Below are 25,868 nucleotides of genomic sequence, written 5' to 3'. Positions count from 1 at the left end.
TGTACATCATCGGTGGATCAGGTTGCAGGAAGTTCGAAAACAACAACAACTGAGGAATTACTAGATGCACCGACAACAACTGAGGAGTTACCAGAAGTACCAAGTGCAGATAGTCTTGCCACGGTACCATCAGCGACATCTGTTTCAACAAATCAATCAGAAGATGAGTGCATCCAGAAGGTCAACATCGAACGCTTCAACGAAGGGATAGCTGGAATAAAAGTGACTCCGATTAAATGGACGAAGATGGGTTACGTCAATTATCCCGAGAAAAAATACCGTGAAATCAACGAAGCTGTACGAAGAAACCTCTTCAAATTAGGACCTGAGGATGTGGAAAATACAGACTACGATGAGGTAATTATGAATATGAAGGAAAGGTTCTCGAATCTAGCTACGACAAGGAAAGAAAAATTATTGATTTTGTCGATGCTGCCAAGCTCGTGGTCTATTCAAGACGCCATTGATGAGTTCAAAATCAATAGAAATACAGCAAAAGAGGCAAAACAATTCAAAAATAACTGTCTTGCAACCAAAAATGCTAGGTCGAGTACTTCATTAACAGATGAGACAAAAGAAAAAATAATTCAATATTTTGAAGACGATGAAGTAAGTAGAGCTATGCCTGGCCAAAAAGATTATGTATCTGTAAAAAAAGATGGAAAGCGTCAAGCAATCCAAAAACGATTAATGATGACTACTTTGAAAGAAGCGTATACACGCTTCAAGGAAATTAACGAAAATATTATGGTAGGTTTTTCCTCATTTGCAAGCCTTCGTCCAAGGCAATGCAAGCTTCTATCCAATTCAGGAACACATAATGTTTGTGTGTGCACAACACACGAAAATATTAACCTAATCTTACATAGTTTGAAAAGAATCAATTTATCAAAGGATATTAAAATGTTAACTGGTAGTCTTTTCGGATCTACGATCTTGTTCGGATTGTCCAGATTCTTCATCATTGGAAAATACTTTATTCGCTGAGTTTGAAGAAAATTATATTGATCAGTTATCATTTGAGCAATGGGTGACCACGGATAGGTGTGACCTAGAAACTATTGTAAAACCTGTAGATGAGTTTGTGTCATTTTTTTGCTTGAAATTAGAAAGTTTAATTCCTCACGACTTTATTAAAACAGAGCAATCCCGCTTTTTAAAAAATACGAAAAATACATTACAAGATGGTGAATTTTTAGTCATTTGTGATTTTTCTGAAAACTATAGCTTTGTATTGCAAGATGAAGTGCAGTCCCATCACTGGAACGTACAACAAGCTACAATTCATCCATTCGTTATTTATTTCAATGGAAGTACGCAAATTGAACATTTCAGTTTTATTGTAATTTCCGAAGATTTAAGACACGACTCAGTATCTGTAAATTTGTTCATTGCCAAAATGATTAACTTTTTACGCGTTGATAAGGATAAAGAAATCATAAAGATATATTTCATGTCTGATGGAGCAGCATCGCAGTACAAAAACCGTAAGAATTTTTCGAGCCTATGTCAATTTAAATCAAAGTACGGAATTGATGCAGAATGGCATTTCTTTGCTACGTCACATGGCAAAGGTCCTTGTGATGCTATTGGAGGAACCATAAAGCGCATGGCCACAAGAGCAAGTTTAGCCAAAGAACGTGAGCATCCAATTAAAACTGCAAAAGAACTATTTGATTGGGCGAATCGCAGAAAAGAAAAAGATTTAACAAAATTATCATTTTGTTTTACTACTACTGAAGAGTACGAATTAACGGCATCAGAGCTCAGCGAGCAATATAATAACGCGAAAACGATCCAAGGAACCCAAAAATTTCACTGTTTCATTCCATTTGTCAGAAAATAAAATTAAAGCAAAACTATACTCGAACTGTACTGATAATGATGCAAAAGTGTTCGATATTGTAAAAAAAATTGAATAACAATAAATAAATAAATAAGTATTAATAAAATGTTTTCATGATCTCATAACGCATACCCAAATCCAAAACTTTTAAAGTTTATATATAACATTTAGAAACTCATCGATCATACTCTAAAAAAAAATATCCTGGTAAAAAAAAAATATATTTTCGTGTAATCTGTTAATTTATTTTAATTAATACATATATACATATACATATAATATTTATACATATACATAATATTTATACATATAATATACATAATACTAATGAATACATGAAAACGACTTGTTTAATTCACGCAAGGCCCTTAACAATAAAATCAGCAACAAACTGCGGTTCCCGTAATAATTTACACCGAAAAAAATTTTTTTTTTTCTACTAAATGTGAAAATTGTGACATGTTTGAAATGTCATAACTTTTTTGTTTATTGGTTTACCATCACCAAATTTTTATGGTAGATAGCTAATATAATGAACCGTTTTCCCTCAAAAAATTACGAGATATTTGAGTTTTTGTGTCAAAAATTATGTTTTTTAATGCAAAAACAAATTTTTTTTTACTGTGTGTATTTTTTTTTTGAATATTTATTTAGTTGTCTAACTTTGTTTCTTTAGTTGTCTAACAATCGAACGAACCGTTTTTGCTGTGCAGCTTTTTGAATATATTTGAACCATTTTCACATACACCCTTTTGAAAAGTTAGTCGTGACTCAACTTGAAGATTTGATATCGGAAAATGACGATTTAGATGGAACTGGAAAACTGTGCAAAGTTTCAGCTCAATAGAAAAAAATGAATTAAAAAATTTACCAAATTTTGGTGCTGTTGCTTGGAATCACTCAGCATTGTAAATATCAAAGTTTTTTTTGCAATGACATATTCACGTCAAAATTACTATAGATGTATGTTTTATTTGCATTTATATTTATTTGTATATCACAAAAAAGTTTGTTTTTACGTCTTGAATTAATAAACGCAACTCCATCACAGTTTCCATGCAGGCGATCATTTCGATAAACGAAAAAAATTGGACCTCTTTTGAGTTTCAATCTTTAGGTTTGAAATAAGTTCCAGTAGTAACAACAGCATGTATGTTTTTACTAGTTCGAAAATAAAAGAAACGTATAATACTTATTATGTCCATAATGCAATACATGTGTACTTATGCGAAATATCCCGTCCCGGATTATCTCAATGATAGGACTTTCTCAGATCGTGAAAATAGATGTTTCAATAATTACACATAAACTAAACATAAGTTATAACTCAACGAGCCGTTTCAGAATAACTTAATCTAATGAAAATGTGAAAAGAATGGAAAACTGAACAATCGTACTAATATAATATGAACATAAAGAAAAGAACAAAAGACATACCTGTATCAATCATTGTCCCTTCGAAACAATCAACGTCGAATTAGCGGAAGTGTGCCCCCTTTTTATATGTGGCACCGGAGACGGGAATTGCTCAGCTAGTCGTTGACGTTGGTGTGGAATTCACTTGTCTGTTCCGAAACGAAAGAACAACCTTCGTATAGATCGATCTGTGCGATGCGATATCAGTCTTTCCTCTTGTCGGTCGTACCGCCCTTTTTTCTTTGGTTTCGATATCTTTGGAGTGAGTGAGGTTGTTGTTTTCACTTCAATCGAGGTCACACATCTCTCACTCCCCGGTCGTTGGAGTTGTGCAGGAAATAACGGTACCTAATTGAATGTTTTTGCTATTATTTCGCGATTTCGCAAACCGACCATTCCACTCCGTCGTCACTCACTTCAGCCGGTCATGGCCTTCCAGAGGTCCAGAGCTCTTTGTAACTGCTTCGGTTCGGTCTCTTCCTACTTATCGGTTTTCCGCTTCTCACAATAACTCGCAATTCACTTTCGATCAATCAAAATTATAACACAATCACTCGACCACCGCTGACGACGCCGTTCTGACCAGAAACGAGTGGTTCGAAAATGACTTTCTATGTTCTGTCTGTCTGTCTGGTGGTGGTGGTTTTTTGTTTTAGATTGTTGAAACACGAAAATGCTTTTTCTCCCCGTCGAAAAGATGCGATAAACAAAACAAAACTCAGCTAGTGAATGTGGCTATGGGTATCAACGAAAGATTGGGGTGGTTTTTCTGAAAATAAGAGAAATGATAAATAACGTAAAATTATAAGCAAATCAACTTCAAATGAAAATAAATTACAAACATCAAAAACAGAAACTTAAATTGTATGTACTATTTCATACATAAATTATTCAGAAGCCTTGCTTGATACGACAGATACGACATATAATTAGAAAAGTATTGCCAGCTATGAATAATTTTCGAATACTGCAATTATTACTTTGATGGTTATTTTGATTTGAATCAAGTGTTGCTTGAAGTCAAAATTTGGATGTTTGTTTTGGAAAACCATTTGCCGAATGAATGCAAAAAGGTCATTTACCGAAATCGATTTTGAAATACAGCGTTCGTAAATGATTGTACGGAAAAATTGCCTTATGTACCGTAAAGTGCCGTAATTCAGCGCAGTTAAGGAATAAAACGATTCAAATTGTTAATTAAAAATTAGTATTGCATCAACAAAAAAGCTTTATGGGTGGATCGCTAGCAAATCTATTCAAGATTATGGGAAAAATATTGTATTGTATTCATAATTTACAATTGTGATTTTTTTGAAATAGTTCACTCGTTGAAATTGCCTAATTCCGCGCATTTTTTAAACGCTTTTCCATATTCCGCGCAGAAGAATGCCTAATTCCGCGCACTCATGAAACAATCAAATTAACATTAATTTTGATAAGGGGCTGCATCCATTAGTTACGTAACACTTAAAATTGAAAATTTTCAATCCCCTCCCCTTCCGTAACACTTTTTGTATGAGAAAACGTAGAGTTTTGTATGAACCGTAACTTTTTAGTCTACCTTCAGTTTTTTTATTCACTTTTTGTCTATCACATGAAATAAAGATAACCAAAACCGTGGCATTGGTACGTGTGAATTTCGTCTAGGGGAAAGTGGGGCAATTTGGCCATCTTAAGAAAAGTCGTAATAATTGAAATTTTTAGATCAATACACTAGATACGCACGATTTCCGTCGTCTTAAAAAAAACACGAATGAATTTTTCATCGATTCTTCTGTCGATGGGGTGATATGAGCACCCTATTTTATGTTGTTAATTATCCCATAGAATCTAACAATTTAATTATTTTATTCACTGAACTGGAAAGTTTACAAATTAAATACTCTTTCGAAATGTACTGAGCTCATATTTGGCTTAAATATACTTCTTATTGCATAGTTTTAGACAATTCGGTCGAGAAAAAACCCCCATCTTCTTCTTCTTGGCATTAACGTCCTCACTGGGACAGAGCCTGCTTCTCATCTTAGTGTTCTTATGAGCACTTCCACAGTTATTAACTGAAGCTTTCTTTGTCAAAGTTGCCATTTTTGCATTCGTATATATCGTGTGGCAGGCACGATGATACCTCATGCCCAGGGAAGTCAAGGAAATTTCCATTACGAAAAGATTATGGACCGACCGGGAATCGAACCCAGACACCTTCAGCATGGCTTTGCTTTGTAGCAAACTGCACTGTTCATACAATACAAGGACCAGTTCGCATTATTGCTTGGAATCAAATGGTTTTAAGCAAATCAATTACCGTACACCCCCGCTAATTTGAACGGTACCTCATGCAAACCATCGGGGTTCATTTTTAATTAGAACATCTAGTCACCTTAGAAACGTGTTTCTGGTTACCTGTTTCACTGTTTTGTTTTGATTCTGCGTTCCGTTCCACGGCGTTCCATCTCACTTCACTCTGTTCCATGAGCTAAATGACGTTTGAACCATTTTTAATCTGAACGATGTGCAAATTAGCGGGGTACAGATTAAAAAGTGTTCAGATTAAATGTGGTCAAACCAACGGGGGTACCCGGTAATGGTATCCACTAATGCCACGGGTAACTGAAACTTATTTTTTAAGCAAAAAGAAACCTCAGAAGAACCTAAGGGTCATCCATAAATTACGTCACACAAAATATGGCCATTTTCAATCCCTCTCCCCCGTATTATCATACTTTGTGTGTGGAGGCTTCGTAAATTTTGTAGAGATCGTAAAGTTTCCGTGAATCATTTCCCGAGAGGGTGTCGTAATTTGTGGGGTCTTCTACAAATTACGACCTGTTGAACATGTGAACGATATGTTGTTTTTACAATTATTCTATATGGATTGTATAATATAAATAAGAATCATAAACAAGTATACATTGCCAATGTTATGTGTGGTTCATTATGCTAAGTAAATTTTGTGCGCACAGATGTACACACTTAATTCAGAATGCCGAATCTCGGCTAATTTCAACCGAGATCCGCACAGCCGAGCTCGTGAAAAAAATCTAAGTGTGTAACTATTTTGTTGGGGCTGTGCATAAACCACGTGGTATTTTTCCCTGTAAGGGACCGTCCATAAATGACGTAGCATTTTAGGGGGGAGAGGGAGTCTACGATTTTGCTACGAACCATGTATTAAGTATGGGAAAATAAACTACGAAGGGGGAAGGGGTGTCAAAAATTGGTCAAAAGATGCTACGTCATTTATGGACGCTGCCTAAGTGGACTTTCCCGATATTCCGCTTGTACATGAAACGTATGTATGCATAAAGTTACTATTCAGAGAAATAGACAGATTTGAAGACGGATATAGCATGTTTTACTTGTCTGTTGTTATGTGAAAAACAGTGCGCGGAATTAGGGTATTATGAAAAAAGACGTGGCCTAATTCCGCGCAACACTTTTTTGAATAAAACTCAATAATTATGCTAATATTTGATAAGATTCCATAGAAGCACCATGAAACATATCTGTAGCAAGTAGTTCCATGCCGACGGGCCTTCACTGATTATTTTTTAATGCCGCGAAAAAATGCCTTATTTGCTTTTATTTGTGATTCAAACTTATTATTAATCAAAGTAGCCTCGAATAGCATTAAAAGTTGCTGAAATATGAATGTGTATTTCCATATATAAATAATTTTGTATGAAATGCGCGGAATTAGGCACTGCGCTGAATTAGGGCACTTTACGGTATAACAGATCAGGTTTATATTAAACATTTTGATGAACACAACAACGGAATGAACAAATTATTGTTGCTGACCAGAGTAAAAGTAGATCACAATTATCAATTATTTTGAAATATTGTTTACCATTTTTATATATAGGCAATAACACATTGAGAATTTCAGCCTTATAAATAAATCATTGAACAAAGGTCCGAATCGACATTTTAGCAGGAAAAAGTGTTTTCTCTGTTTTCGTTGATTTTAGACGTTTGAAGTCTTCAGAGAAGTTGTTCGATATTGAGTTTTGCATCTTCTAAGAAAACAAAAGTGTACAGGGTTCCCCTTATTTAGGATTTGATTTCGTCTCAAACTTTTTTGTTTGAGGAAATTTTTGGTTACGCTCATTTGCAAACTTTTGGAAAACTTTGTCGAAGACACTTTTGATCTATTTCTTCATTTGAGCTAAGTAAATTGATTCTGAATGATTTAAGTTAGGGTGGACCCGAAAAATCTTTTTTTTTCGCAAGTTTTGCTGTTAAAACTGTGAGAATGTCATTTTTGTCTATTGCGAAAAATCACTTCAAAAGTACACTTAAGAAAATCGACATTCGGCGGTGGCTCACAAGATTTTAAACTTCTCGGCGTGCATCCATGCACATTTTGGAGAAATGTGAAACAAAATATGTAGAAACGATGATACGATTCAGATGTATGTCACCTTGATTTTATTGAAACATTACAGTGTATAGTGATTCACTAGCCGCTTCCATATACTTGTTGTAAACTTTGTATGGCTTCGCGATTTATTTTTTTTATCAGTACTCAGTGACATAGTTCACATATAATTAAAAAAATATGGTCCCAATGCAACTTCAGAAACTTTAGGGTGTCTTGTCAGGTGTAGTGTCCTGGGGTACAGAACCGCTTCCAATGAAATAATCTAACATCATCTAACACCATGGTTACCAAAAAGTGTACAGGCTTCGAAAATTATTGAGAGAATAAAAGTAAATTTGTATACTACTACTTGAAGAAATTGTTATAAACTAAAGGGCTACCCGAGGAGCAACAGATAACTCCCAATAACTTATGCATACCATATCTTGGTATCATACCAAAATTAGGTATTGTTCAGTTGTCAATACCTCAATTTGGTATTATAATGGTATTGAAAAAAATCTTTATAAGAATTAAAAATACTTCATTTAGGTATTAGACAGTAGACTGATGCAAATTTTGAAGTTTTTGCTCCCCTATGCTTAAACGGTGTCAATTATAACGAAAATCATTCTCACAAAATTTGAAATGATTTGGAAGAAATTTAGTTGTGCACAGGCCATTTGAAGTTTCTATGGAAATTACTATGGAAAAGATAAACCTTTAGTGTTCAGTCCTCTAACGACTCGTAATAATAATTTATGTAAAAGTGAACAAACTCTTCTAATGTGAAATCTTCCCAGCTACAACTTTGTCGATGACTACATTTTGATGGGACATAAGGATAATTTGTTATTAGTGATAACAAAGTCTAAATCAAGCTGAGATGATCATTCAATTACTTTCAGAGCAACACTGCTGTTTTGCTGTAGAACATAGTAGCCTGGATTACTTTGATCTATTCTACCCGCCAGGAGCACCACTGTTGCCTGCCGAGCAGTTGGTTAAGCATGCAAAATGCAAACCCAGATTATGATTAAGAATAGCAATTTATCCTTAAGTCCTATCAAAATGTGGTCTTCAGCAAAGTTGTAGCTCAAAAGATTTCACATAGCATTTCACATAGATTTCACATAGCAGAGATTGTTAACTTTTCCATAAAATATTATGGACACAAAAAGTTGTCGTTTTCCATAGTAATCTCCATATAAACTTCAAATTGCTTGTGCACAGTCAAATTTCTTCCGAATCATTTCAAACTTTGGGAGGATGCTATTTACCATAATATAAAACGTTTAAGCATAGGGGAGCCAACATTTCAAAATTTGCATCACTCTAATTAGACAGCTATTGAGGTCTGCTGGAGGTATTGAACTACTATTGGAAAATTTCAATTTTATATGAAAATTCATCAAGTATTATTGAGGCATTACAATACCTGATCTAATTATCAGTTTGGTGTTCGTAGAATATGCTTGAGATATTATTTGGGGTATTTTACCTCTTATGCAGGGCTCATTCATACCTCATTCAGATTGTGAGTATTAGAAATTATCTGGTATGGAATACCTTAGTTTGGTATACAAAAGTTATTTTCTTCTGCTCGGGTAACTTATGAGTTTCGTGGCCGTGTGGCTAGTGTAACCAAGCATTTAGTCGTATTAAGTCAAGGAGTGTAGGCTCGATTTCCACTTCAATCCAGAAAACTTTTCGTATTTCGACTGTGCCGCTGGGCGTTGCATTATAGTCCGTTGTCTAGTGTGGTGCTTCCCTCAAAGGGCAAATTTTCCACTGGAAGCATTAACGTGTCCTTTTAAAAAAGATCTCTTATTGGTTGTGCATATTTATGTTTTACATTTTTACATAAAGTTTGATACGGAAAAGTTGTAGATCTATTTGAAACCTACAGCTTTGCTAAAGTATGAGACCAGATAGCCTTGACGGTAAAAGTGCATCTACTCATCAAGACTAAGCTGAGGGTCGTGGGTTTAAATCCTGCCGGTCGAGGATCTTTTCGTGAAGAAAATTTTCTCAACTTTCCGGGGCATATAGAGTGTCCCAGAAAGTATGGGCACGGCTTTGATAACAAGATTTTTTTTGGGGTTTTTTAAATGTTGACTGTGAACATTTTGTTGAAATAAATAAATTGTTACATTGAAATTTTTGATTTTAGAAAATCAATTCTTATATGTCCAGCACAGACTCTATTTTTGTGTTTTGTTGGAATATAACTAGTAAAGAATGATTTTTTTTCAAAATCCTTCGATGTGATGAGTTCAAAAACATTGTATCTAAGACGATTCACAAAAATTTTTGTTTAAAATTTTATTTGGCTTTGCTAGAAAACATTTGACAAAATGGTAAAATTCTAAAAAAATCGCTAGTTTCTCTCCCCACATACGATAGCTTCACAAAATCATAGCTTTTCAAAAGTTTTCAATATAAATGAAATTATTTCATTTCAAATCCACTTATGTCAAATATCTATAATTTTGGATGCAAAACATTCTAACAGCAAACTGCTTCGATTATTGTATAGTGGGAAAGGTTCGAAATAAGTTTTCTTCTCGTTTCAGAGAGCGAGTAAAGGCGCTTAAGCCAAGGCTCTAGAGCCAGGACATAAGGAGGAAATACCTGTGTCCCATCCCAGGAGAACATACAAGCATGGAGTGCGCATTAACTTTCTTAGCAACACCACTCCCAACGATCTTACCTATAACCCTAAATCGAAACGGTTGGTACGGTTGTCCCCGTTTCTTCTTTTTAAAAACTTGAAAATTTTTCGCCTATCATGTTATTTATTCTTGAATAACCTGATCGTCGTAATTTTTCTGTTGTCTTCAATCCCAAAGTCTGCACAGTGGGCCTGGTCATTTTAATATTTGTATAATATCACAGATATTCTGCAAATATTAATGCTGACAAGAAAATACCTTGACATATCTAGGTATTTCCAGGATGCTTTTCAATATTGGCTGTGCAAGCGCTTAGATTAGATTAGATTAGATATCTATAATTTTGGATGCAAAAAATAAAAAAATGGAATTTTACTTGTTTCATTGGACCTTTCAAAAATCGACCAAACACAGAAAAAAATGTTTCATTTTCAATGTGATGTAAACTGAAGTCTACTGTTAAAGTAAATCAAATTCGTGTTTTGTTACAGCATCATGTGAACTTAAAAGAACATACTTTCAATTTTAAACCAAAAATGGTTGAATATTACATGATCGTGTAAATTTAAAGTGAATTCTATTGAAATATAATGGATTGGTCATTGATATTTAGGTTTTCACAAGTTTTGCAGCAAAAGTTTTCTATTATATGGCCTTTTCGAATGCCGTTAAAAGAAAAATTGTATCAAATTTACTTCATGAGTTATGGGCGTCTAAAGATATTATCGTTTTTTACTTAAATTTGCGTATACAGTCGAAGCTTGTTATAACGACATCGCAAGAGACCGTCGTAATAGAGAAAAGTCGCTATAGAGAATAGTTACACCATCAAAATATTTTTCAAGGGACCGAAAAATGTCGCTATAGGGAGCTTTTGTCACTATAAAAGTTGTCGTTATAACGAGCTTCGACTGTAACTTCAATATCACAAAAATTACACACTTGTAATGTTCAGCAAAAATGTGTATCATTACTTTCTCTACAATTTTTCTGAAGACCACATCCACGTATTTCGGGTCCACTCAAGTTAATACCTCAATCAGTTTACTTAGCTTAACTGACAAGTCGGCTCCTATCCGGAAGGTACTTCCAGAAACATGTTTCAGCTTTTGCCCCATGTAAGAAAATAAAATGATTGATGTATTCTTGCATTGGTTTGATATTTAAAGTTTAAAAACGACTAAAACCAATCGTTAAATATTGGTTTCGTTGCTAAAAATGTAAACAGGGTAACTAGGGAACACTTATTTCTGGTTTTAAAACATATCCAGACCCATACTTTTACTCGCAGGAAGTCTAACTCATCCCATCGATCGTAATGACAACCGCATTTCGGACCATTAGTCGATTAACAATAAAAGGTCTGTCTCGGGGGTACTAGGGTTAATATGTAAAACTTCTTAATATTCTATAAATCGAGAACAACCTTAATCTTGTTGACTCTTTTTTTACAGAATGCGGTTGACCTGGATAGTTGTAGTGAACTACAACGCGAATATTTCAAAAATAGGACACATATAAATGTAATGACAAAGCACAAGGTTGGTTCAAAGCTTACAGTAAAATAATTTTTCATAACAACATTTCGACAAAATAGGAAGCCGGATCCTATTCTTAGCACTTTTGATTCACTTTGGCAGTGGGTTATTTTTGAAACCTACTCATTGAGCTCATATTTAACCGCAATATGCGTCGTGTTGAAGTGCTTCTTTTGCAAAGTTTCAGAAAATTCGTCCAAAAAAAATCCTTGGCATAGCGAATCATGGAAGTGCCCAAATAGCTCTGCACCCAGCATGATACATTTACGAAATGATGATAGCACTTTACGAAATTTACGAAAATCAAAATTCTTGGCGGCCACGTTAAATTAGGCTGCAATATTGGATTTTATAGGAAAACTGGTTTTTCATGATGTTTTCAATCACCGTTTTTTTTGTGTTATTGGAAAGGTGAGACAATTTTACAGTATTGTAAAAAACAGTTGATCTTTCAATCAAAAGTTTTTTTGGATTGTCAAGATGTCAGGGTTTACGCTTTCTGAGATTCATTTCAATTGTAAAAAGTTATCATTACATTGCTTCATATGAGAGGTCATATTTCATGGGCGTTAGTTGGGAAGGAAAGGAAGCGGCAGTATCAAGATGAGTGCCCTCCCATTCGTTTAAACAAAAAGCGCCATATATTCAGCGATCTTGATATTTTGTTATTGAGACTTAAATTTTAATGTTTCGTCGTTCCAAAACATATTATGGTGAAGAGGTGTTCAAAGAAATTCCTGAGTTTATAGCAGTTTTTGTGAGGCAAAAATTGATAAAAATCGGATCCCTCGAATTTCGTTTAGATCATAACTGACGACAACAATTCAACCAATCGTTTACATAGTTTTCAACAAGAGTTCTCATTCGAGAGCTAAAATTTAAAAAAAATACTGGGCCAGTCTCAACAAGAATTATGCACAACTTTTTTCTAGTTTGTCCCTTTCTTTAATATTAAATTGTTGATGTTTCGAATGTAGAAATGTGACCGTCAAAAAGAATTGATGTAACATGAACTGGCTAAACCATGACCTGTTGATGAAAAGTTTTAATCACTTTTGTTTCGGCTAAAATTTGATTGTTCTTCATTGGACCTTAGTGACGATTAGATAGCTGCGCCATTTATATGATGTAAAATAATAACTTTTTTTTTTAATCTTTTTCACACCCTGACTTACGATTCTCACGTTACACAAGCCAAAGGTTTTTCTTTTTCCCAGAACGGTTCAATATGATACGGATATTTCATCTTCACCACCCACTCCTTCCTGCTTGGTGCAAAAAGGATCTATCACAGAGAGAGAGTGAACCGTCCGCTCCAGTTTGTCAATTTTCATCTGTTACCTTTTTCAAGCCATTACCAAAATGTCGGATTAGATTAGGAATCATCATCATTCATAGCCCCTAATTTTTCAATCAACCTTCTCAGGTTATTACTCCTCTATTTCTTTCAAATATATATTTATATGTTGCGTAGATAAAAGTTTTTGGACTGCCATACAATGGGTCAAAAAACTAGTGATAGAACTAAAATTAATACCCTTTCCTTTATAAAAGCGTATTCTAACGTTTTTCAAAACAAGCTCGATGTCATACTTACACAAACAGTTTGCACATTCCGCCGCAATCCGCTGATAAACGATCCACGTTTGTAACTCTAGTATACTGGCAGCACTCATAGCTCGGACGTTTTGGACGTTTTATCACCTAGGCCACGTTATCGTTACAAGAATGTTGGAAGCCTGCCATGAGCGGGAGAAATGAAGACAGATTATATTAGTAATTTTCTCGGATTAGATAAAAAAAGCCGTTTGGCCTTAGAAAATGGGTGTTAGGGAAGACGTTGAAAGCATGTTTCTCTGTAACTCTCTGGTCAACTCAATTTACATAAACAACTTTGAACATTGTCATGGGATAATTCAATTCAAATAACCTTGCAAATGACCTAATTCAACAATGCGGTTTACCGTCCCGAAATAACAACATCAAAAATGGTTACGAAAGGTAACCCAATTTATTCACACCGCAATTCTGTGTGCTGATACCAGGGCTGGTAGCTAGTAACTTTTTAGTGACTTGGTCATCATTTTCAAACTAGTCACTGAGAAGTCACTAATCACAACAAAGTCATTTAAGTCATCATTTTTTTGCATCTGATTATTTAAAACGATATCTGAACTAGTTGCTCGAACTAAAATAGCAAAAGATTAATGTTTCATATTATTGTTCATTTTTTCTGGTCTCAAAGTTTTTGACCGAATTGGAATAAAGTTTGGCCGAACCTCAGGGCGTATTTTGAAAACAGCTAAAAGAATCGATAGCAGAAGTTCTAGAATAATTTTCGGTATAATCAACTAAGGGATCTCAGACCTACCTTCTGAAAGATCTGAACAAAACTACACAGCGCAAAATGTTGTAAATTCAAGCTCATCTTCATGCACATATTTGGGGCATAAAAATAAAACTATGTTTTGATATTCATCGTGCCTCGAATTTGGTTCGGATCAATACTTGTAGTTCGGAAGACACTTTTTATCGTTTTGCTGCCTGACCGCTACCAGCCCTGTTATACCCACTCTTGGTGGCCAACTCCGGGCTGCTAGAGACAACATAATTTCCGGCAAGTGTCATTCAAGCCCAACCACCAGCTCAACGACAGTAGCTACGCATCTTACCCAGTGCCCTATAGTAGCTGGTTGGGTTGGGAAGCAACCAAAGAGCTCCGCGAAAGTCACCGAGATTAATTTCGCACCCATCCAAGTCGGCATTGGATGCGGAATAGAAGCCTCCCGAAAGGCGATGCGCAAAAAATGTCCGTGGGATCTCGGTAGCCAGGGTTTTTTTTCAAGCAGGGCTACTGTATGTGCCGACGCTCGTATCTACCGCCTAGATCTAACTTAATAACTTTGAAGATGTGATTTTCCCACTTTCTACGGAGCGATGGCCACTGTGTGCCGTGTAAAGGTGAGCTTTAATTTAAAATTAGACATTTTTATCGCGATTACATTTTTTGGAATGGTTGTCTGATTAGCAGCGATAGGCCGGCAGGTGAGCAGACCAAATACTAGGCCACGTTTGTTGGTTGGAATTTTTGACGAATTGATGAAGCTAGCTTTGTCATTTGAAGCAGTTTTGCCCGATATAAGTGTCTAAATCACTGTACGATTATTTTTGTAATGCTCTGAGTATTTTAAATGTTCTGTTATGGTAGATGCTCCGCTATTTGCCAGCCTAATGGAAAGTATGCACTTCAACAGAAAAGTAAACGCCTATCTCGATGCGTGGGAAATTTCTTTTCAGAAATGGTCAAGGAAAGTACTTTGCTTCGATCGCAGTACGCAGTTGAAAAGAAATGTCATTTCAAATGGAGCTCGCTGTAGAAATTTTCTTGGCCAATTCCTGCGATTTAGGCGTAGAAGGGCAGTCTAGTAGACTGAAAATGCGTGAAATTTTCTTGGCCAATTCCTGCGGTAGGCCATCGTTGACCTAGTGGTAACGTGTGCGGCTAGAAATCGAAGCCATTTTGAAGATGTCTGATTTCAATTTCTGTACGGCCAATTTTGATTCCCGAATTGGTCAACCACATCAATTTCCTATGACATAGATTCCAAAACTTGGAATTCTCGACCCCCATTTAGACATCATTTGAAAAACTAGCGAGGCGATGAGATGTCGGGGGATCGCGAAAGCCAAGTTTGGGAAACAATGTCCTATGATATTGGCCTATTACAAGAAAACTATTCATTTCTGTTTTCTAGTATTTTTGAATAATATGCTAGGAATGTAGCATGTATATTTTCATACAAAATGTCAACTTTGTAGAAATAGAGCATGGGATTAGCTAACCATTCTCAATGTGCACGAATTGATAGCTCTAAATTTAAAAGTCAATAACGGCGCCGGTCACATCCTTATGGTCATCAGGGAAGGGAAAGAATGTTAGTTAAGTAACCACTGTTACTAGAGACCGAAGCCTCTTCTGCATCTCCACAATTCTCAAGGAAAGAATATTGGGTTAGTGGGGTAAGGTAAGTTAATGGGAATCACCTATGGCTGGTGATACGATCCGTGATATGGTACTCAGGCCTAACAATTCTAACAATTACTTCCATTCAGTATAATCTATTTTGCTTACAATTGCTGTTTTTGTAAAAACCGATTTATCTACCCTTCATTGTTTGAAATCTACTGATGTTTAAAATATTGGGTATAGTTATATTAGTTACACAGCTCCTTCCCGAGCAAAGTCGGACAGACCTGTCTGTTTATTTTTTATTAAACTTTGACAATAAATAAAGGCATATCAAACCCATAAGACGCAAATGCCCTCAAAAATAGGACTTTGGCAAAATATTTTATTGTGACCATGAAAAACACATTCTCTAAGAACTCCTTCATCGTATGATACCAAACAAACTAATATTTTTAACAATAAAGAATGGTTTTCGAAGTTGGAAATCAAAAGAGTATATGACAATCAAACGCTGTTTCTAACTTTGAGCGAACAAAACTTCTCTGCTTTTTTACATTATTTTTGACAGTAAGAAAAATATGACAAAAATTGCCCTAGATAGCGAAGTTATGTCAGAATATACTACAGTAATCAGCAATTACATTCACTCACAAAAACAACGAAAATAACGCTTGTGGATGCTAAATTCACGTTCGAACAATTTTCGCATTTTTTTTATGGGACATACTGTAGTCTTGTGTTAAGATTTATCAGCATCGTTGCTCAGCCAACTGAGGTTTTTATTAATAGTTTATTCCGAATAAAATACTTGTCACTTTTTCCATGCAGCCATAAAATCGACAGTCTGCACTTGACGTTCCGCGACAGCGGAATCTGGGCTGCATATGACGTTAATATTTTTCCTCTTCGCGAATCTTTCTCAGGTTTTTCTCATTTGTTAAACCTTCAAAAAGGACATAGCAACAATTTTGCAATTTTATAAAAATATACTGTCCATACTCGCATAACAGTCCCATTTCAATTTTCATCACTTTTGAGTTTTCTTCATGAATCGTGTTAATTATTAGTGTAATTCTTGGTGTCATACCTAAAATTGTATCTTTGTATGGACAAAATGTGAAAAAATACCAAACCATGTGCGTCCCATATTGAAAGTACCCGCATAACAGTCCCCTTAGTGGATAACGACAATATTCTGTTATGATTTCTGTAATTTTCCATCGTAGTTTTCATCCCATAAAAAAAGAATTACTATACATATTACAGTATTTTAGACCATCTTTATTCGATAAAAAATTGTTTTGAATTTTCCATAATGCTTATGATGCGAAAAGTGGTAGAAACAAATCTAGATGTTAATCCTTTCGAGAGTCTAAACAAAAAATAAGATAAATAGCTTTCCTCCAAGTCACAGCTACAGCTATCATTACTCTTGTCCACTGGCCAATTAACAACTAAATCTCCGTTAGGATCATTCCATTGACATGGAGAAGACGGATTTTTCGGCCAACATGGAACTACACACATCACCACTGGTATCAAACTGTGTGTTAGCGATAGCTAACGTTTGGAAATAAAAAGGTCCAATAAGAAGGCATCATTATGTATATCTAAGAAATTTTCAATTGCTTTGCCCAATCGGGTTTACTAAACTTGCCCGATTTAACACCTGAGTTTCAAATCAACCAAAAACATGCTGCAGGTGAATCCAAAATACTCTTTTTATTGACCTCGACGTAGCCACCCACGGGTTGTGTTGGTTTCCAGTATTTCATTGGGGCAAGCCTCATGAGTTCAAAAGATGCCTCCGTACGTTTATACGGATTATCCGACATTTCCCCGAAAACCATTTCCCCGAATGCAATTTCCTCGAATGAAGTTTTCCCGAATGATTTATTTCCCCGAAAATTGTTTTCCCGAATGTACCATTTCCCCGAAAAAATCGTAATGTAAATGACATACTGAAGGCTATCCATGTTCCTGCTGCCAAAACGTATTCAACTTGTTAGCTGATGTAAGATTAGACAAAAATTGATTAATTTTTGATAAAAATCCATGTGTTTAAAGTTACAGATGTTCAAAATAATGAGCCATGAGCATTTGGCTCAAAACAACTTAGATTAATTTTTGTGATACCCTGGTGAAAAAAGCGAGCACATGGCAGTTTCATTTGATGCGGTATCTTCGGAGTATAGATATTTGGCTTACGAACATTTAGACGAATGAACATTCGGCTTAGTTTTGCCTTCTTAGAATAATAGGTTGTTCTTTATATTTATACTGTTCCAATTTTCAGTGACACTTAGCTGATAATCTTAAATTTCCCTTCTTTTGATAATAGGCTGTTCTTTCACATTATTTCGCATTACTACACAAAGATGCCAAACGTCTTCGTGCCATATGTCCACTAGGATAAACGTAATTTCATTACACTTAGTGACTAGCTACAGCAATGGTTTCATTGATCCTTAAAATCTATTATATCTTGCACTACATAATTAAACCTCGAGTCTCCCTTCTAGTCTTTCTTCTCCCTCTGAAAATCAATTGTGCTTATGCTGCGCGGCGTGTGAGGTGAGACAAGTTGAATGAGGTTACGACTCGTTCCCATTTGATTTACATTAGTTGTCTCACGTCACCCGAGGTGAGAACGACTCGTCTCGACTCACACGCCGCGCAGAATAAGCATTAGTTTTCCAGATAAAAATCTTTTTTTTTATGTCTTGGATAGAAACAATTCTCCTGAACGTAAATTTTTTCAAATCGTTCCTTAATGGGTCATCTAGTCAAAAACGTTAAATACAGAGAACATGTCAGTAATGAATACTAAAAATACTAAACAGAAAAAATCGCCTATTTGAAACAAAAAAAAAACTCTGGATTAAGTTAAGTGATTAAGTCTTAATTAATTAAGTAGGTCGAAAGCATTGGAAATGTTGGATCAAAATATTAGAATCTGTAGTATTCGTTCTCAAACTAGTTTGAACCCGAAAAAATCTGATTAAAGTTTCAGTAGCTCTGTTAATTTATATTGATATATTTATCTATGGAGAACAGCCTTCAAATAAAAGAAGGGCAAATTTATGATTAAATCAGTAGCAGCTGCAAGCAGAACAATATGAGACCAGCAAAGCTTTAAAGAACTGCCTACGACGATAAGAAGGCGAGAATTTTAAAATTATCAACTATTTTGACGCCAATGATTATTGGACCAGTAATATAAAGAAGCACATCCTAAAGAAGGGATTTTTATGAAATTGAAAACAAGCCTTTTACGTCCTCAGTTGTAGTTAAAAAAACATCTGCTTATGTTTTAAGAAACACAATCTACTAACGAAGAAATAATGATCGAATGATAGTCTGGACACGGTGTGCTGGACTGTCAAATACGTCCCCAATCAACTAATGTCGAATTCGTTTTTGAGCCTAGGTTGGAACTGGCGAAACTTGGAACTGGTCGCTCTGACTCACAGTTACAACTCCAATCCGATTCAGGTTCGACCGAGCTACAATTTTCCTGACGTTGGTTTGTTTATGTGTTGATCACTGACCCAGTTCCTTAAAACGAAAACGACATTTATGACTCACTCATTCTTTCTAAGTTTTCATGCAGTGAAGATCTCATTAGGGTCACGTCTTTGAATCCTGCAAACTGTTTTCAACCAGGTCAAACTTTATTTCATTATTCTGCCTTTGCCCGTTCAGCTAGATTTCATTAAGATGAATTATGTTCGAACAAACAACATTAAGCGTCAGATTTGAACATCTCTTGAATGATCTTTCGAAATATTTTATGTATTTTTATTGCGATTCTTAGCATAATAAATTTGAAAACCGAACTTTACTTTTTTAACATATTTTTAAAAGCAGACCTACCAGTAAAAACTGTCATCGATTTTCACTCCAAATATCTCATCTTTCGTTTTTCGATTCAAATCATTCATAAGAGAATCATCCGTTTGAAGCAATTATCAAGCTTGCTGAATATAGTCTTAGGCAGCGTCCATTTATTAAGTAACGCCTAAATGGGAAATTTGTGACCCCCTCCCTCCATCCGCTTTTGTATGAAAAAAATCAAATTTTTGTGTGAGCCGTAACGTTTGAGCCTACTCCTCCCTATAGCGTTACGTAATTTGTGGATGCTACCTTCACCGATATTTTTTTTTAAATAAATGAACAATGTCTTTGGAAAAAGCTTTCGGGGAAACGGTACATTCGGGGAAACAGTTCATTCGGGAAAATGGTTTTCGGGAGAAAATCCTTCGGGAAGAAATCATTCGGGGAAATGGTTTTCGGGGAAATGTCGGACAATCGTTTATACGTTATCGGTCTGGTCTTTCTATTGGACGACCGCAACGCTTTCATCTTCTTCTTCTTTCTGGCGTTACGTCCCCACTGGGACAGAGCCTGATTCTCAGCTTAGTGTTCTTATGAGCACTTCCACAGTTATTAATTGAGAGCTTACTATGCCAATGACCATTTTTGCATGTGTATATCGTGTGGCAGGTACGAAGATACTCTATGCCCAGGGAAGTCGAGAAAATTTCCAACCCGAAAAGATCCTCGACCGGTGGGATTCGAACCCACGACCCTCAGCTTGGTCATGCTGAATAGCTGCGCGTTTACCGCTACGGCTATCTGGGCCCCAACGCTTTCATCAAACCCAGGAAAGGCTACAGCACTGTCACTATCATCACTGTATACTTAAATATTTTAAGGAACGATTTCAATAAACAAAAATTATAGCACTAACAGTCGCAAAAATAGAAGTGCCTTGGAATCTATAGTAAAGTTGGAAACAAATACCGTTTTGACTCATATTCCGAACACTCAAGGCCAACAGTGACTTCAAATGCATCTGATAGGCGTACATTAGCCGATTTTTGTGAAAGTTTCAATTTCTTCGCAAAACCTAACTGTTGCTATTGAATGTATCGATAATAATGTTAATTTAATTATTTTTAGTCTTATTAACAATCTAACTTACTCATCTACTCTTTCTTTCCCTAACTCATATATTTTCTCAATATCTCACACACAGAAAATTTTGCTTTTCATTCTGAAGTATACAATCATATATCCTCACTTCTCCACATATGGCACATATGCTTTTGACACTTGAGTCTTCATTGAGTGCCTCAACATAGTCTTGAGGATATAAATCCTCCATATTTGGTACCATTTATACGTAAACACAGTCATCAGTACGCTAAGCACATAATAGATCAGTTATATCTGAGGGACTGTTAGGCGAAAAGATCCGCCCAAAACCCCGTATTTCTTAGCAAAACAGTCCCATTTTGAATTTCGTAGCAAAAATTTACTTTTTCCCATAAAACAAACGCTTGATTCTAGTGTACACTAGACTAATGCAAATTTTGAAGTTTTGCTCCCCTATGCTTAAACGATGTCAATTATGATAAAAATCACTCTCCCAAAATTTGACGTGATTTGGAAGAAATTTGGTTGTGCACACGCCATTCAAAGTTTATATGGAGATTACTATGGAAAAGCCAAACCTTTTGTGTTCAGTCCTCTAACTACTCGTAATAATAATCTATGGAAAAGTGAACACACTCTTCTCATGTGAATCCTTCCAAGCTACAACGTTGCCGAAGACCACATTTTGATTGGACGTAAGGATAATTTGTTATCATTGATAACAAAGTCTAAATCATGCTGAGATGATCATTCAATTACTTTCAGCGCAACACTGCTTTTTTGCTGTAGAACATAGTAGCCTAGATTACATTGATCTATTCTACCCCCCTGGAGCACCACTGTTGTTGTTGGTTAAGTATGTTAAATGCAAACCCAGTTTATGATTATGAATAGCAATTTATTCTGACGTCCAATCGAAATGTGGTCTTCGGCAAAGTTGTAGCTGAAAGGATTTCACATGAGTAGAGTTTGTTTACTTTTCCATAAAATATTATGACGAAAAGATAGGGGGCTGAATACAAAAGGTTGGCGTTTTCCATAGTAATCTCCATATAAACTTCAAATGGCGTGTGTACAACCAAATTTCTTCCGAATCACTTAAAACTTTGGGAGGATGCTAATTACCATAATTGACATTGTTTAAGCATAGGGGAGCCAATAGTTCAAAATTAGCATCACTCTAAGGTGAGTATTATATTTTTTCTGCAAAACATCCCCTTGGTTGCGCAACTGTGTGTTATAGTTCAAGTATGCAAGATAAAGCAGGTGATCGACTAATACAACAAGTATGAGTAAAGTGACGGGATTGGGATATAACCCCATGACCCTCTGCTTATGATGCAGAAGGGATTAATGACTATCCCTTCACCAACCTCTCAAGAATCAAGTCAGCAAAGCAACTTAAAGTTTTTTTTTTAAGAAATTTGAGAATCTCTATGGCATGATTATGTGTTCATGATTTGAATAAAAATGGTAACAGTCAAATAGTTGCATCACTACCACTGACTTGTTGTGGCTAATCAGAGCATAAAACCGCATGAAAGTACACCAATCGAACGCTCTAAAATTGCCTACAACAAGCGGAACGGAAAATTGAATCTCGATCGTCACGCCATCTGCTTTGAAAGTGCATTTTGCGACCACCAGTCCCAACCACCCAACTAACCAAATCAAGCCCAACCAGCAATGCAATGATGTTTCGCTGCGAGGGACACACGAATTGCATTGCATATCTACTTCCCCGAGCAGCGACATGGGAAAACGACATGTTTTGAAGTGGTATCCAGTGGCGTTCGAACTGTTGTGTGGAACCGAAACCACATGAAAAGCGATGCTTTGCTGCTCGTCGACCCCATGCCAGCGAAGAAAATCGAGAAAATGATTTTCGCATTCAGCCGGGTAATCTCGGTTCCACCACCACCCAAATCGCTATAGTTGATGGGTGCACATTAGGGTGCCCCTAAATTTGAAAAAAAAAAATGGAAATTCTCCGATATCTTTTTTTACCATTTTCATGATATAAATATTGTTCTGTGAAATTTTCATCTTCTTCGGTGATGTTTTACAGGCGGCCCAAACACGATGTAGCATAGTGTGTAAATTACTATTATGAAATTTTGAGTTATGCTCTAAACACGCAAGAACTGTAATGTCAGAACAAAATTATCATCTCATAATAAAAATACATTCTTCAAACCATAATAAAGAAAGTAGATGCAAAGAGCAATTCAAGCCGACGGAAGAGAAAAGAGATATTCATGAATTTGTTTGCCACTGTTTAGCTCCATATGGGACTATAGCCCTGAAAGCATCTGCTAAATCAGTTCAAAAAGGATCTATTGAGGATTGAGTTTTCATTATGAGATAATAAGTTTGTACTTATGTTACAGTACCATCAAGATTTGAACATTTTTTTAAATGTCTCTAGTACTTTCCACATGAATCTAACCCTCTTTGGGCCACAATCACTTCTGAAAAAGCTGAAAATTCAACAGAACACTTTTTGTATCATAAGGATGATATGGTACTCCCAAATTTCTTTCGAATTTTGAACTACTCCAGTGTACAATTAAGTGGCCCATATTTATATTTGAAAATCAGCTTGTAAAAATCTTAAGGTTCACCTCCAAATCTGTACATTTGGATCTCCAGCAGCGGCGGTGAAAATTTGAGCGTAATCCGTCAACTATGCGGAAGGACTCAACGAGCTTGAAAATCGGCCAAATATATGGAAAAACCGATTCTCAATACGTTTTCGACCATAGATGCCGGTGTCTATCAATAGAGAAAGGATTGCAACAAACCGAAAGTCTCTCGGTTAAAAACGAACAAAGTTATAATAAGGGAAACTGTAATTCGGTTTCCCCATGGGACAGGGTTGATAGATATCTTTTAGAGACTTAGCCTCTATTTTCATGCAAGTCTCTAAGAAGTATCTATTTTTAAATGGAAGGTCTCTTTTAACCAAAATGACCATATAAATCTTTTTATCCTTGCAGTGAGTTCTGCCGCATAATTCTAAAAGCTTCAGAGAAATTTACTCGATCATTCTCCAGGAATTTCATCTTAGATTCCGCGTTGAACAAATTTAACCTTCTAGTCGTCGCGCGGTTTGCCACCGTCAGAACCACCACGCTGCTGTTGTGAACGAAAAGCGAGATTTTTTCAGCAGTGTTGTACAAAATACAACAGCGCGACGACTGAAGTGTTAAAAATTCTTCTAGTGATTTCTCCAGAGACTCCTCCAGGCATCCCTCTAGAAATTCTTATAGGGATTTTCCACAAATTCTCCCAAGTATTCGTCCAGAATTTGTTCAAGGGTATTTAAATAATGTTATCCATAATTTGCTCCAGGAAATCCAATACAGTGAATTTCACAGGAATCACTCTAAACAATTTCACAGATACATACTGTTCTAGGATATCCTTCAGAGATTCTTCCATAAATTCTTCAACCAATTCCTTCAGTAGTTATTCTAGCTCGAAGATCTGTTAGACTAGCATATATCTTCCAAGATTCATACATGAGTTCTTACAAGAAAATCCAAAAATGCCATGCTTTGTTCCAGAGTGAAGTAAGTCATTAAGGGATTTTCTAAGAAACTCCAAAATAATACCTCAATGAATTCCTACGCCGATTTTTCCTGATCTTTCCCAACAAATGTCATAAATTCCTTCATGAATTCATCCACGGTTTATCTCATGGATTGCTCCAAAATTCCTCCAGGGACTATAACTGGAAATCTTTTATGAAATTTCCTCAATAAATTCCATCAGGGATTCCCCATTAGGTTCTTCCAATTTTTTTCTGTAGATTTCTTCAATATTTCTTCCACGAATTACTACACATTGTAGTTCTTCTTAACAATTTTCGAGTAATTCCTCATGTAAAATCTCCATAAAAAGTTCATCGAACTTTATTTTACGGGTTATTATCCAAGAATTTAATTGATTATTTTTGTTCATTTCAAATTACACAAATGAAAATACTATTTCACTAATTATTCCTCCATAATTTCGTTGTGAAATAATAATTTCGTCTTGAAAAATAATAAAACCTAGTAAAATTGATTGCAAAAAGTATCACTACTTGCGCTTACATGCAGAAAATATACTGATACTTTTTGAGTTATGTCAGTGCAAAACTAAGTGATTTTCTTCAATTCGCAATCGTGAGACGAATTGGCCTCAATCATCGATGCCCAGTACAAATATCAATGACGGCTTACTTCGCCTTAATATTTAACTGGAATGGAAATCCTAAAACAATTCCTAGATTTCATACTAAAAAATCCTCGAGTGCTTTCATTAGATACCGTTTTGTATCAAATTCCGAACATGATTCATATTCCAACAACTTAAAAAAAAAAAAAAAATTGATCATCATATTAAGAAATTTGAGAGGTTTACTTGAAAAATTGTTAGAAAAAGCCGAGTGTTCGGAATTTTAGACAAAACGGTATCTTACAAAGTTTCTCATCAGATTTTTTTCGATAAGGATACTGGTGTGAACTTTATAAATGAATATAATTTACACAAAATATGTTAAAAACACTTTCACGTACCTATTTATTATTATGTTTTTCATAGTATTCTGTTATAAATTTCTGTCAAATATATACTGGAATTCCCAGATGTAGGTATTTATAATTATGAAATAATTCATTCACCAGAAAATTATCCACCAAAAATAACATAGTTCTTCTAGATATGCTTGCAAGAGTTCAATAGATATTTCTACGAAAGGGACCAGGGATTACTATACGGTTTGTTTTAGGAATACTTCCTAGATTTTTAAAGGAATATCTTAAAAAATATCCTTGCCAATTCCTTGGAGATTTTTCTGGAGACATATCTGGAAAAAAAATCTTGTGAAATTTCTCAGAGAATATCTGGAGGAATCCTTAGAGAAACTCTTGGTTGGAATTCTGAACGAAAATTTCATAGGAAATCCTAAATAATCACTGTAGCCATCTCTGGAGAAATTCAGAAATTACTGCTTGAATACTTGAACACGTCTTTAATGGAAAACGTGGGTGAAATCCTAGTGAAATAGATGGAAGAGTCACTGAATGAACTCCTAGTAGTGTGAGGAATAACCTGAGGAATTTGTAAATGAATT

General features: G+C 35.5%; 1 protein-coding gene across 6 annotated transcripts in view; it reads right to left on the bottom strand.

The window, feature by feature from the left end:
• LOC5579028 (tumor necrosis factor alpha-induced protein 8-like protein) overlaps window positions 1-25,868 on the bottom strand; it is a 113,367-nt gene that overhangs the window by 19,097 nt on the left and 68,402 nt on the right. For 4 of the 6 annotated variants that reach the window (XM_021854848.1, XM_021854847.1, XM_021854850.1 and 1 more), the window contains exon 3: window positions 13,433-13,574. In XM_021854848.1, the coding sequence (XP_021710540.1) occupies window positions 13,433-13,511 (79 nt within the window). In that variant the 5' untranslated portion in view covers window positions 13,512-13,574. Of the gene's footprint in view, window positions 1-3,283; window positions 4,032-13,432; window positions 13,575-25,868 lie in introns of those variants that run through there. The other 2 variants (XM_021854852.1, XM_021854851.1) reach the window with 2 other exon arrangements.

The sequence above is a fragment of the Aedes aegypti genome, chromosome 3 (genome assembly GCF_002204515.2).
Source record: "Aedes aegypti strain LVP_AGWG chromosome 3, AaegL5.0 Primary Assembly, whole genome shotgun sequence".
Lineage (NCBI taxonomy): Eukaryota > Metazoa > Arthropoda > Insecta > Diptera > Culicidae > Aedes > Aedes aegypti.
Note: the sequence above shows the minus strand (reverse complement) of the source record. Positions and strands in the feature narration are given on the sequence as shown.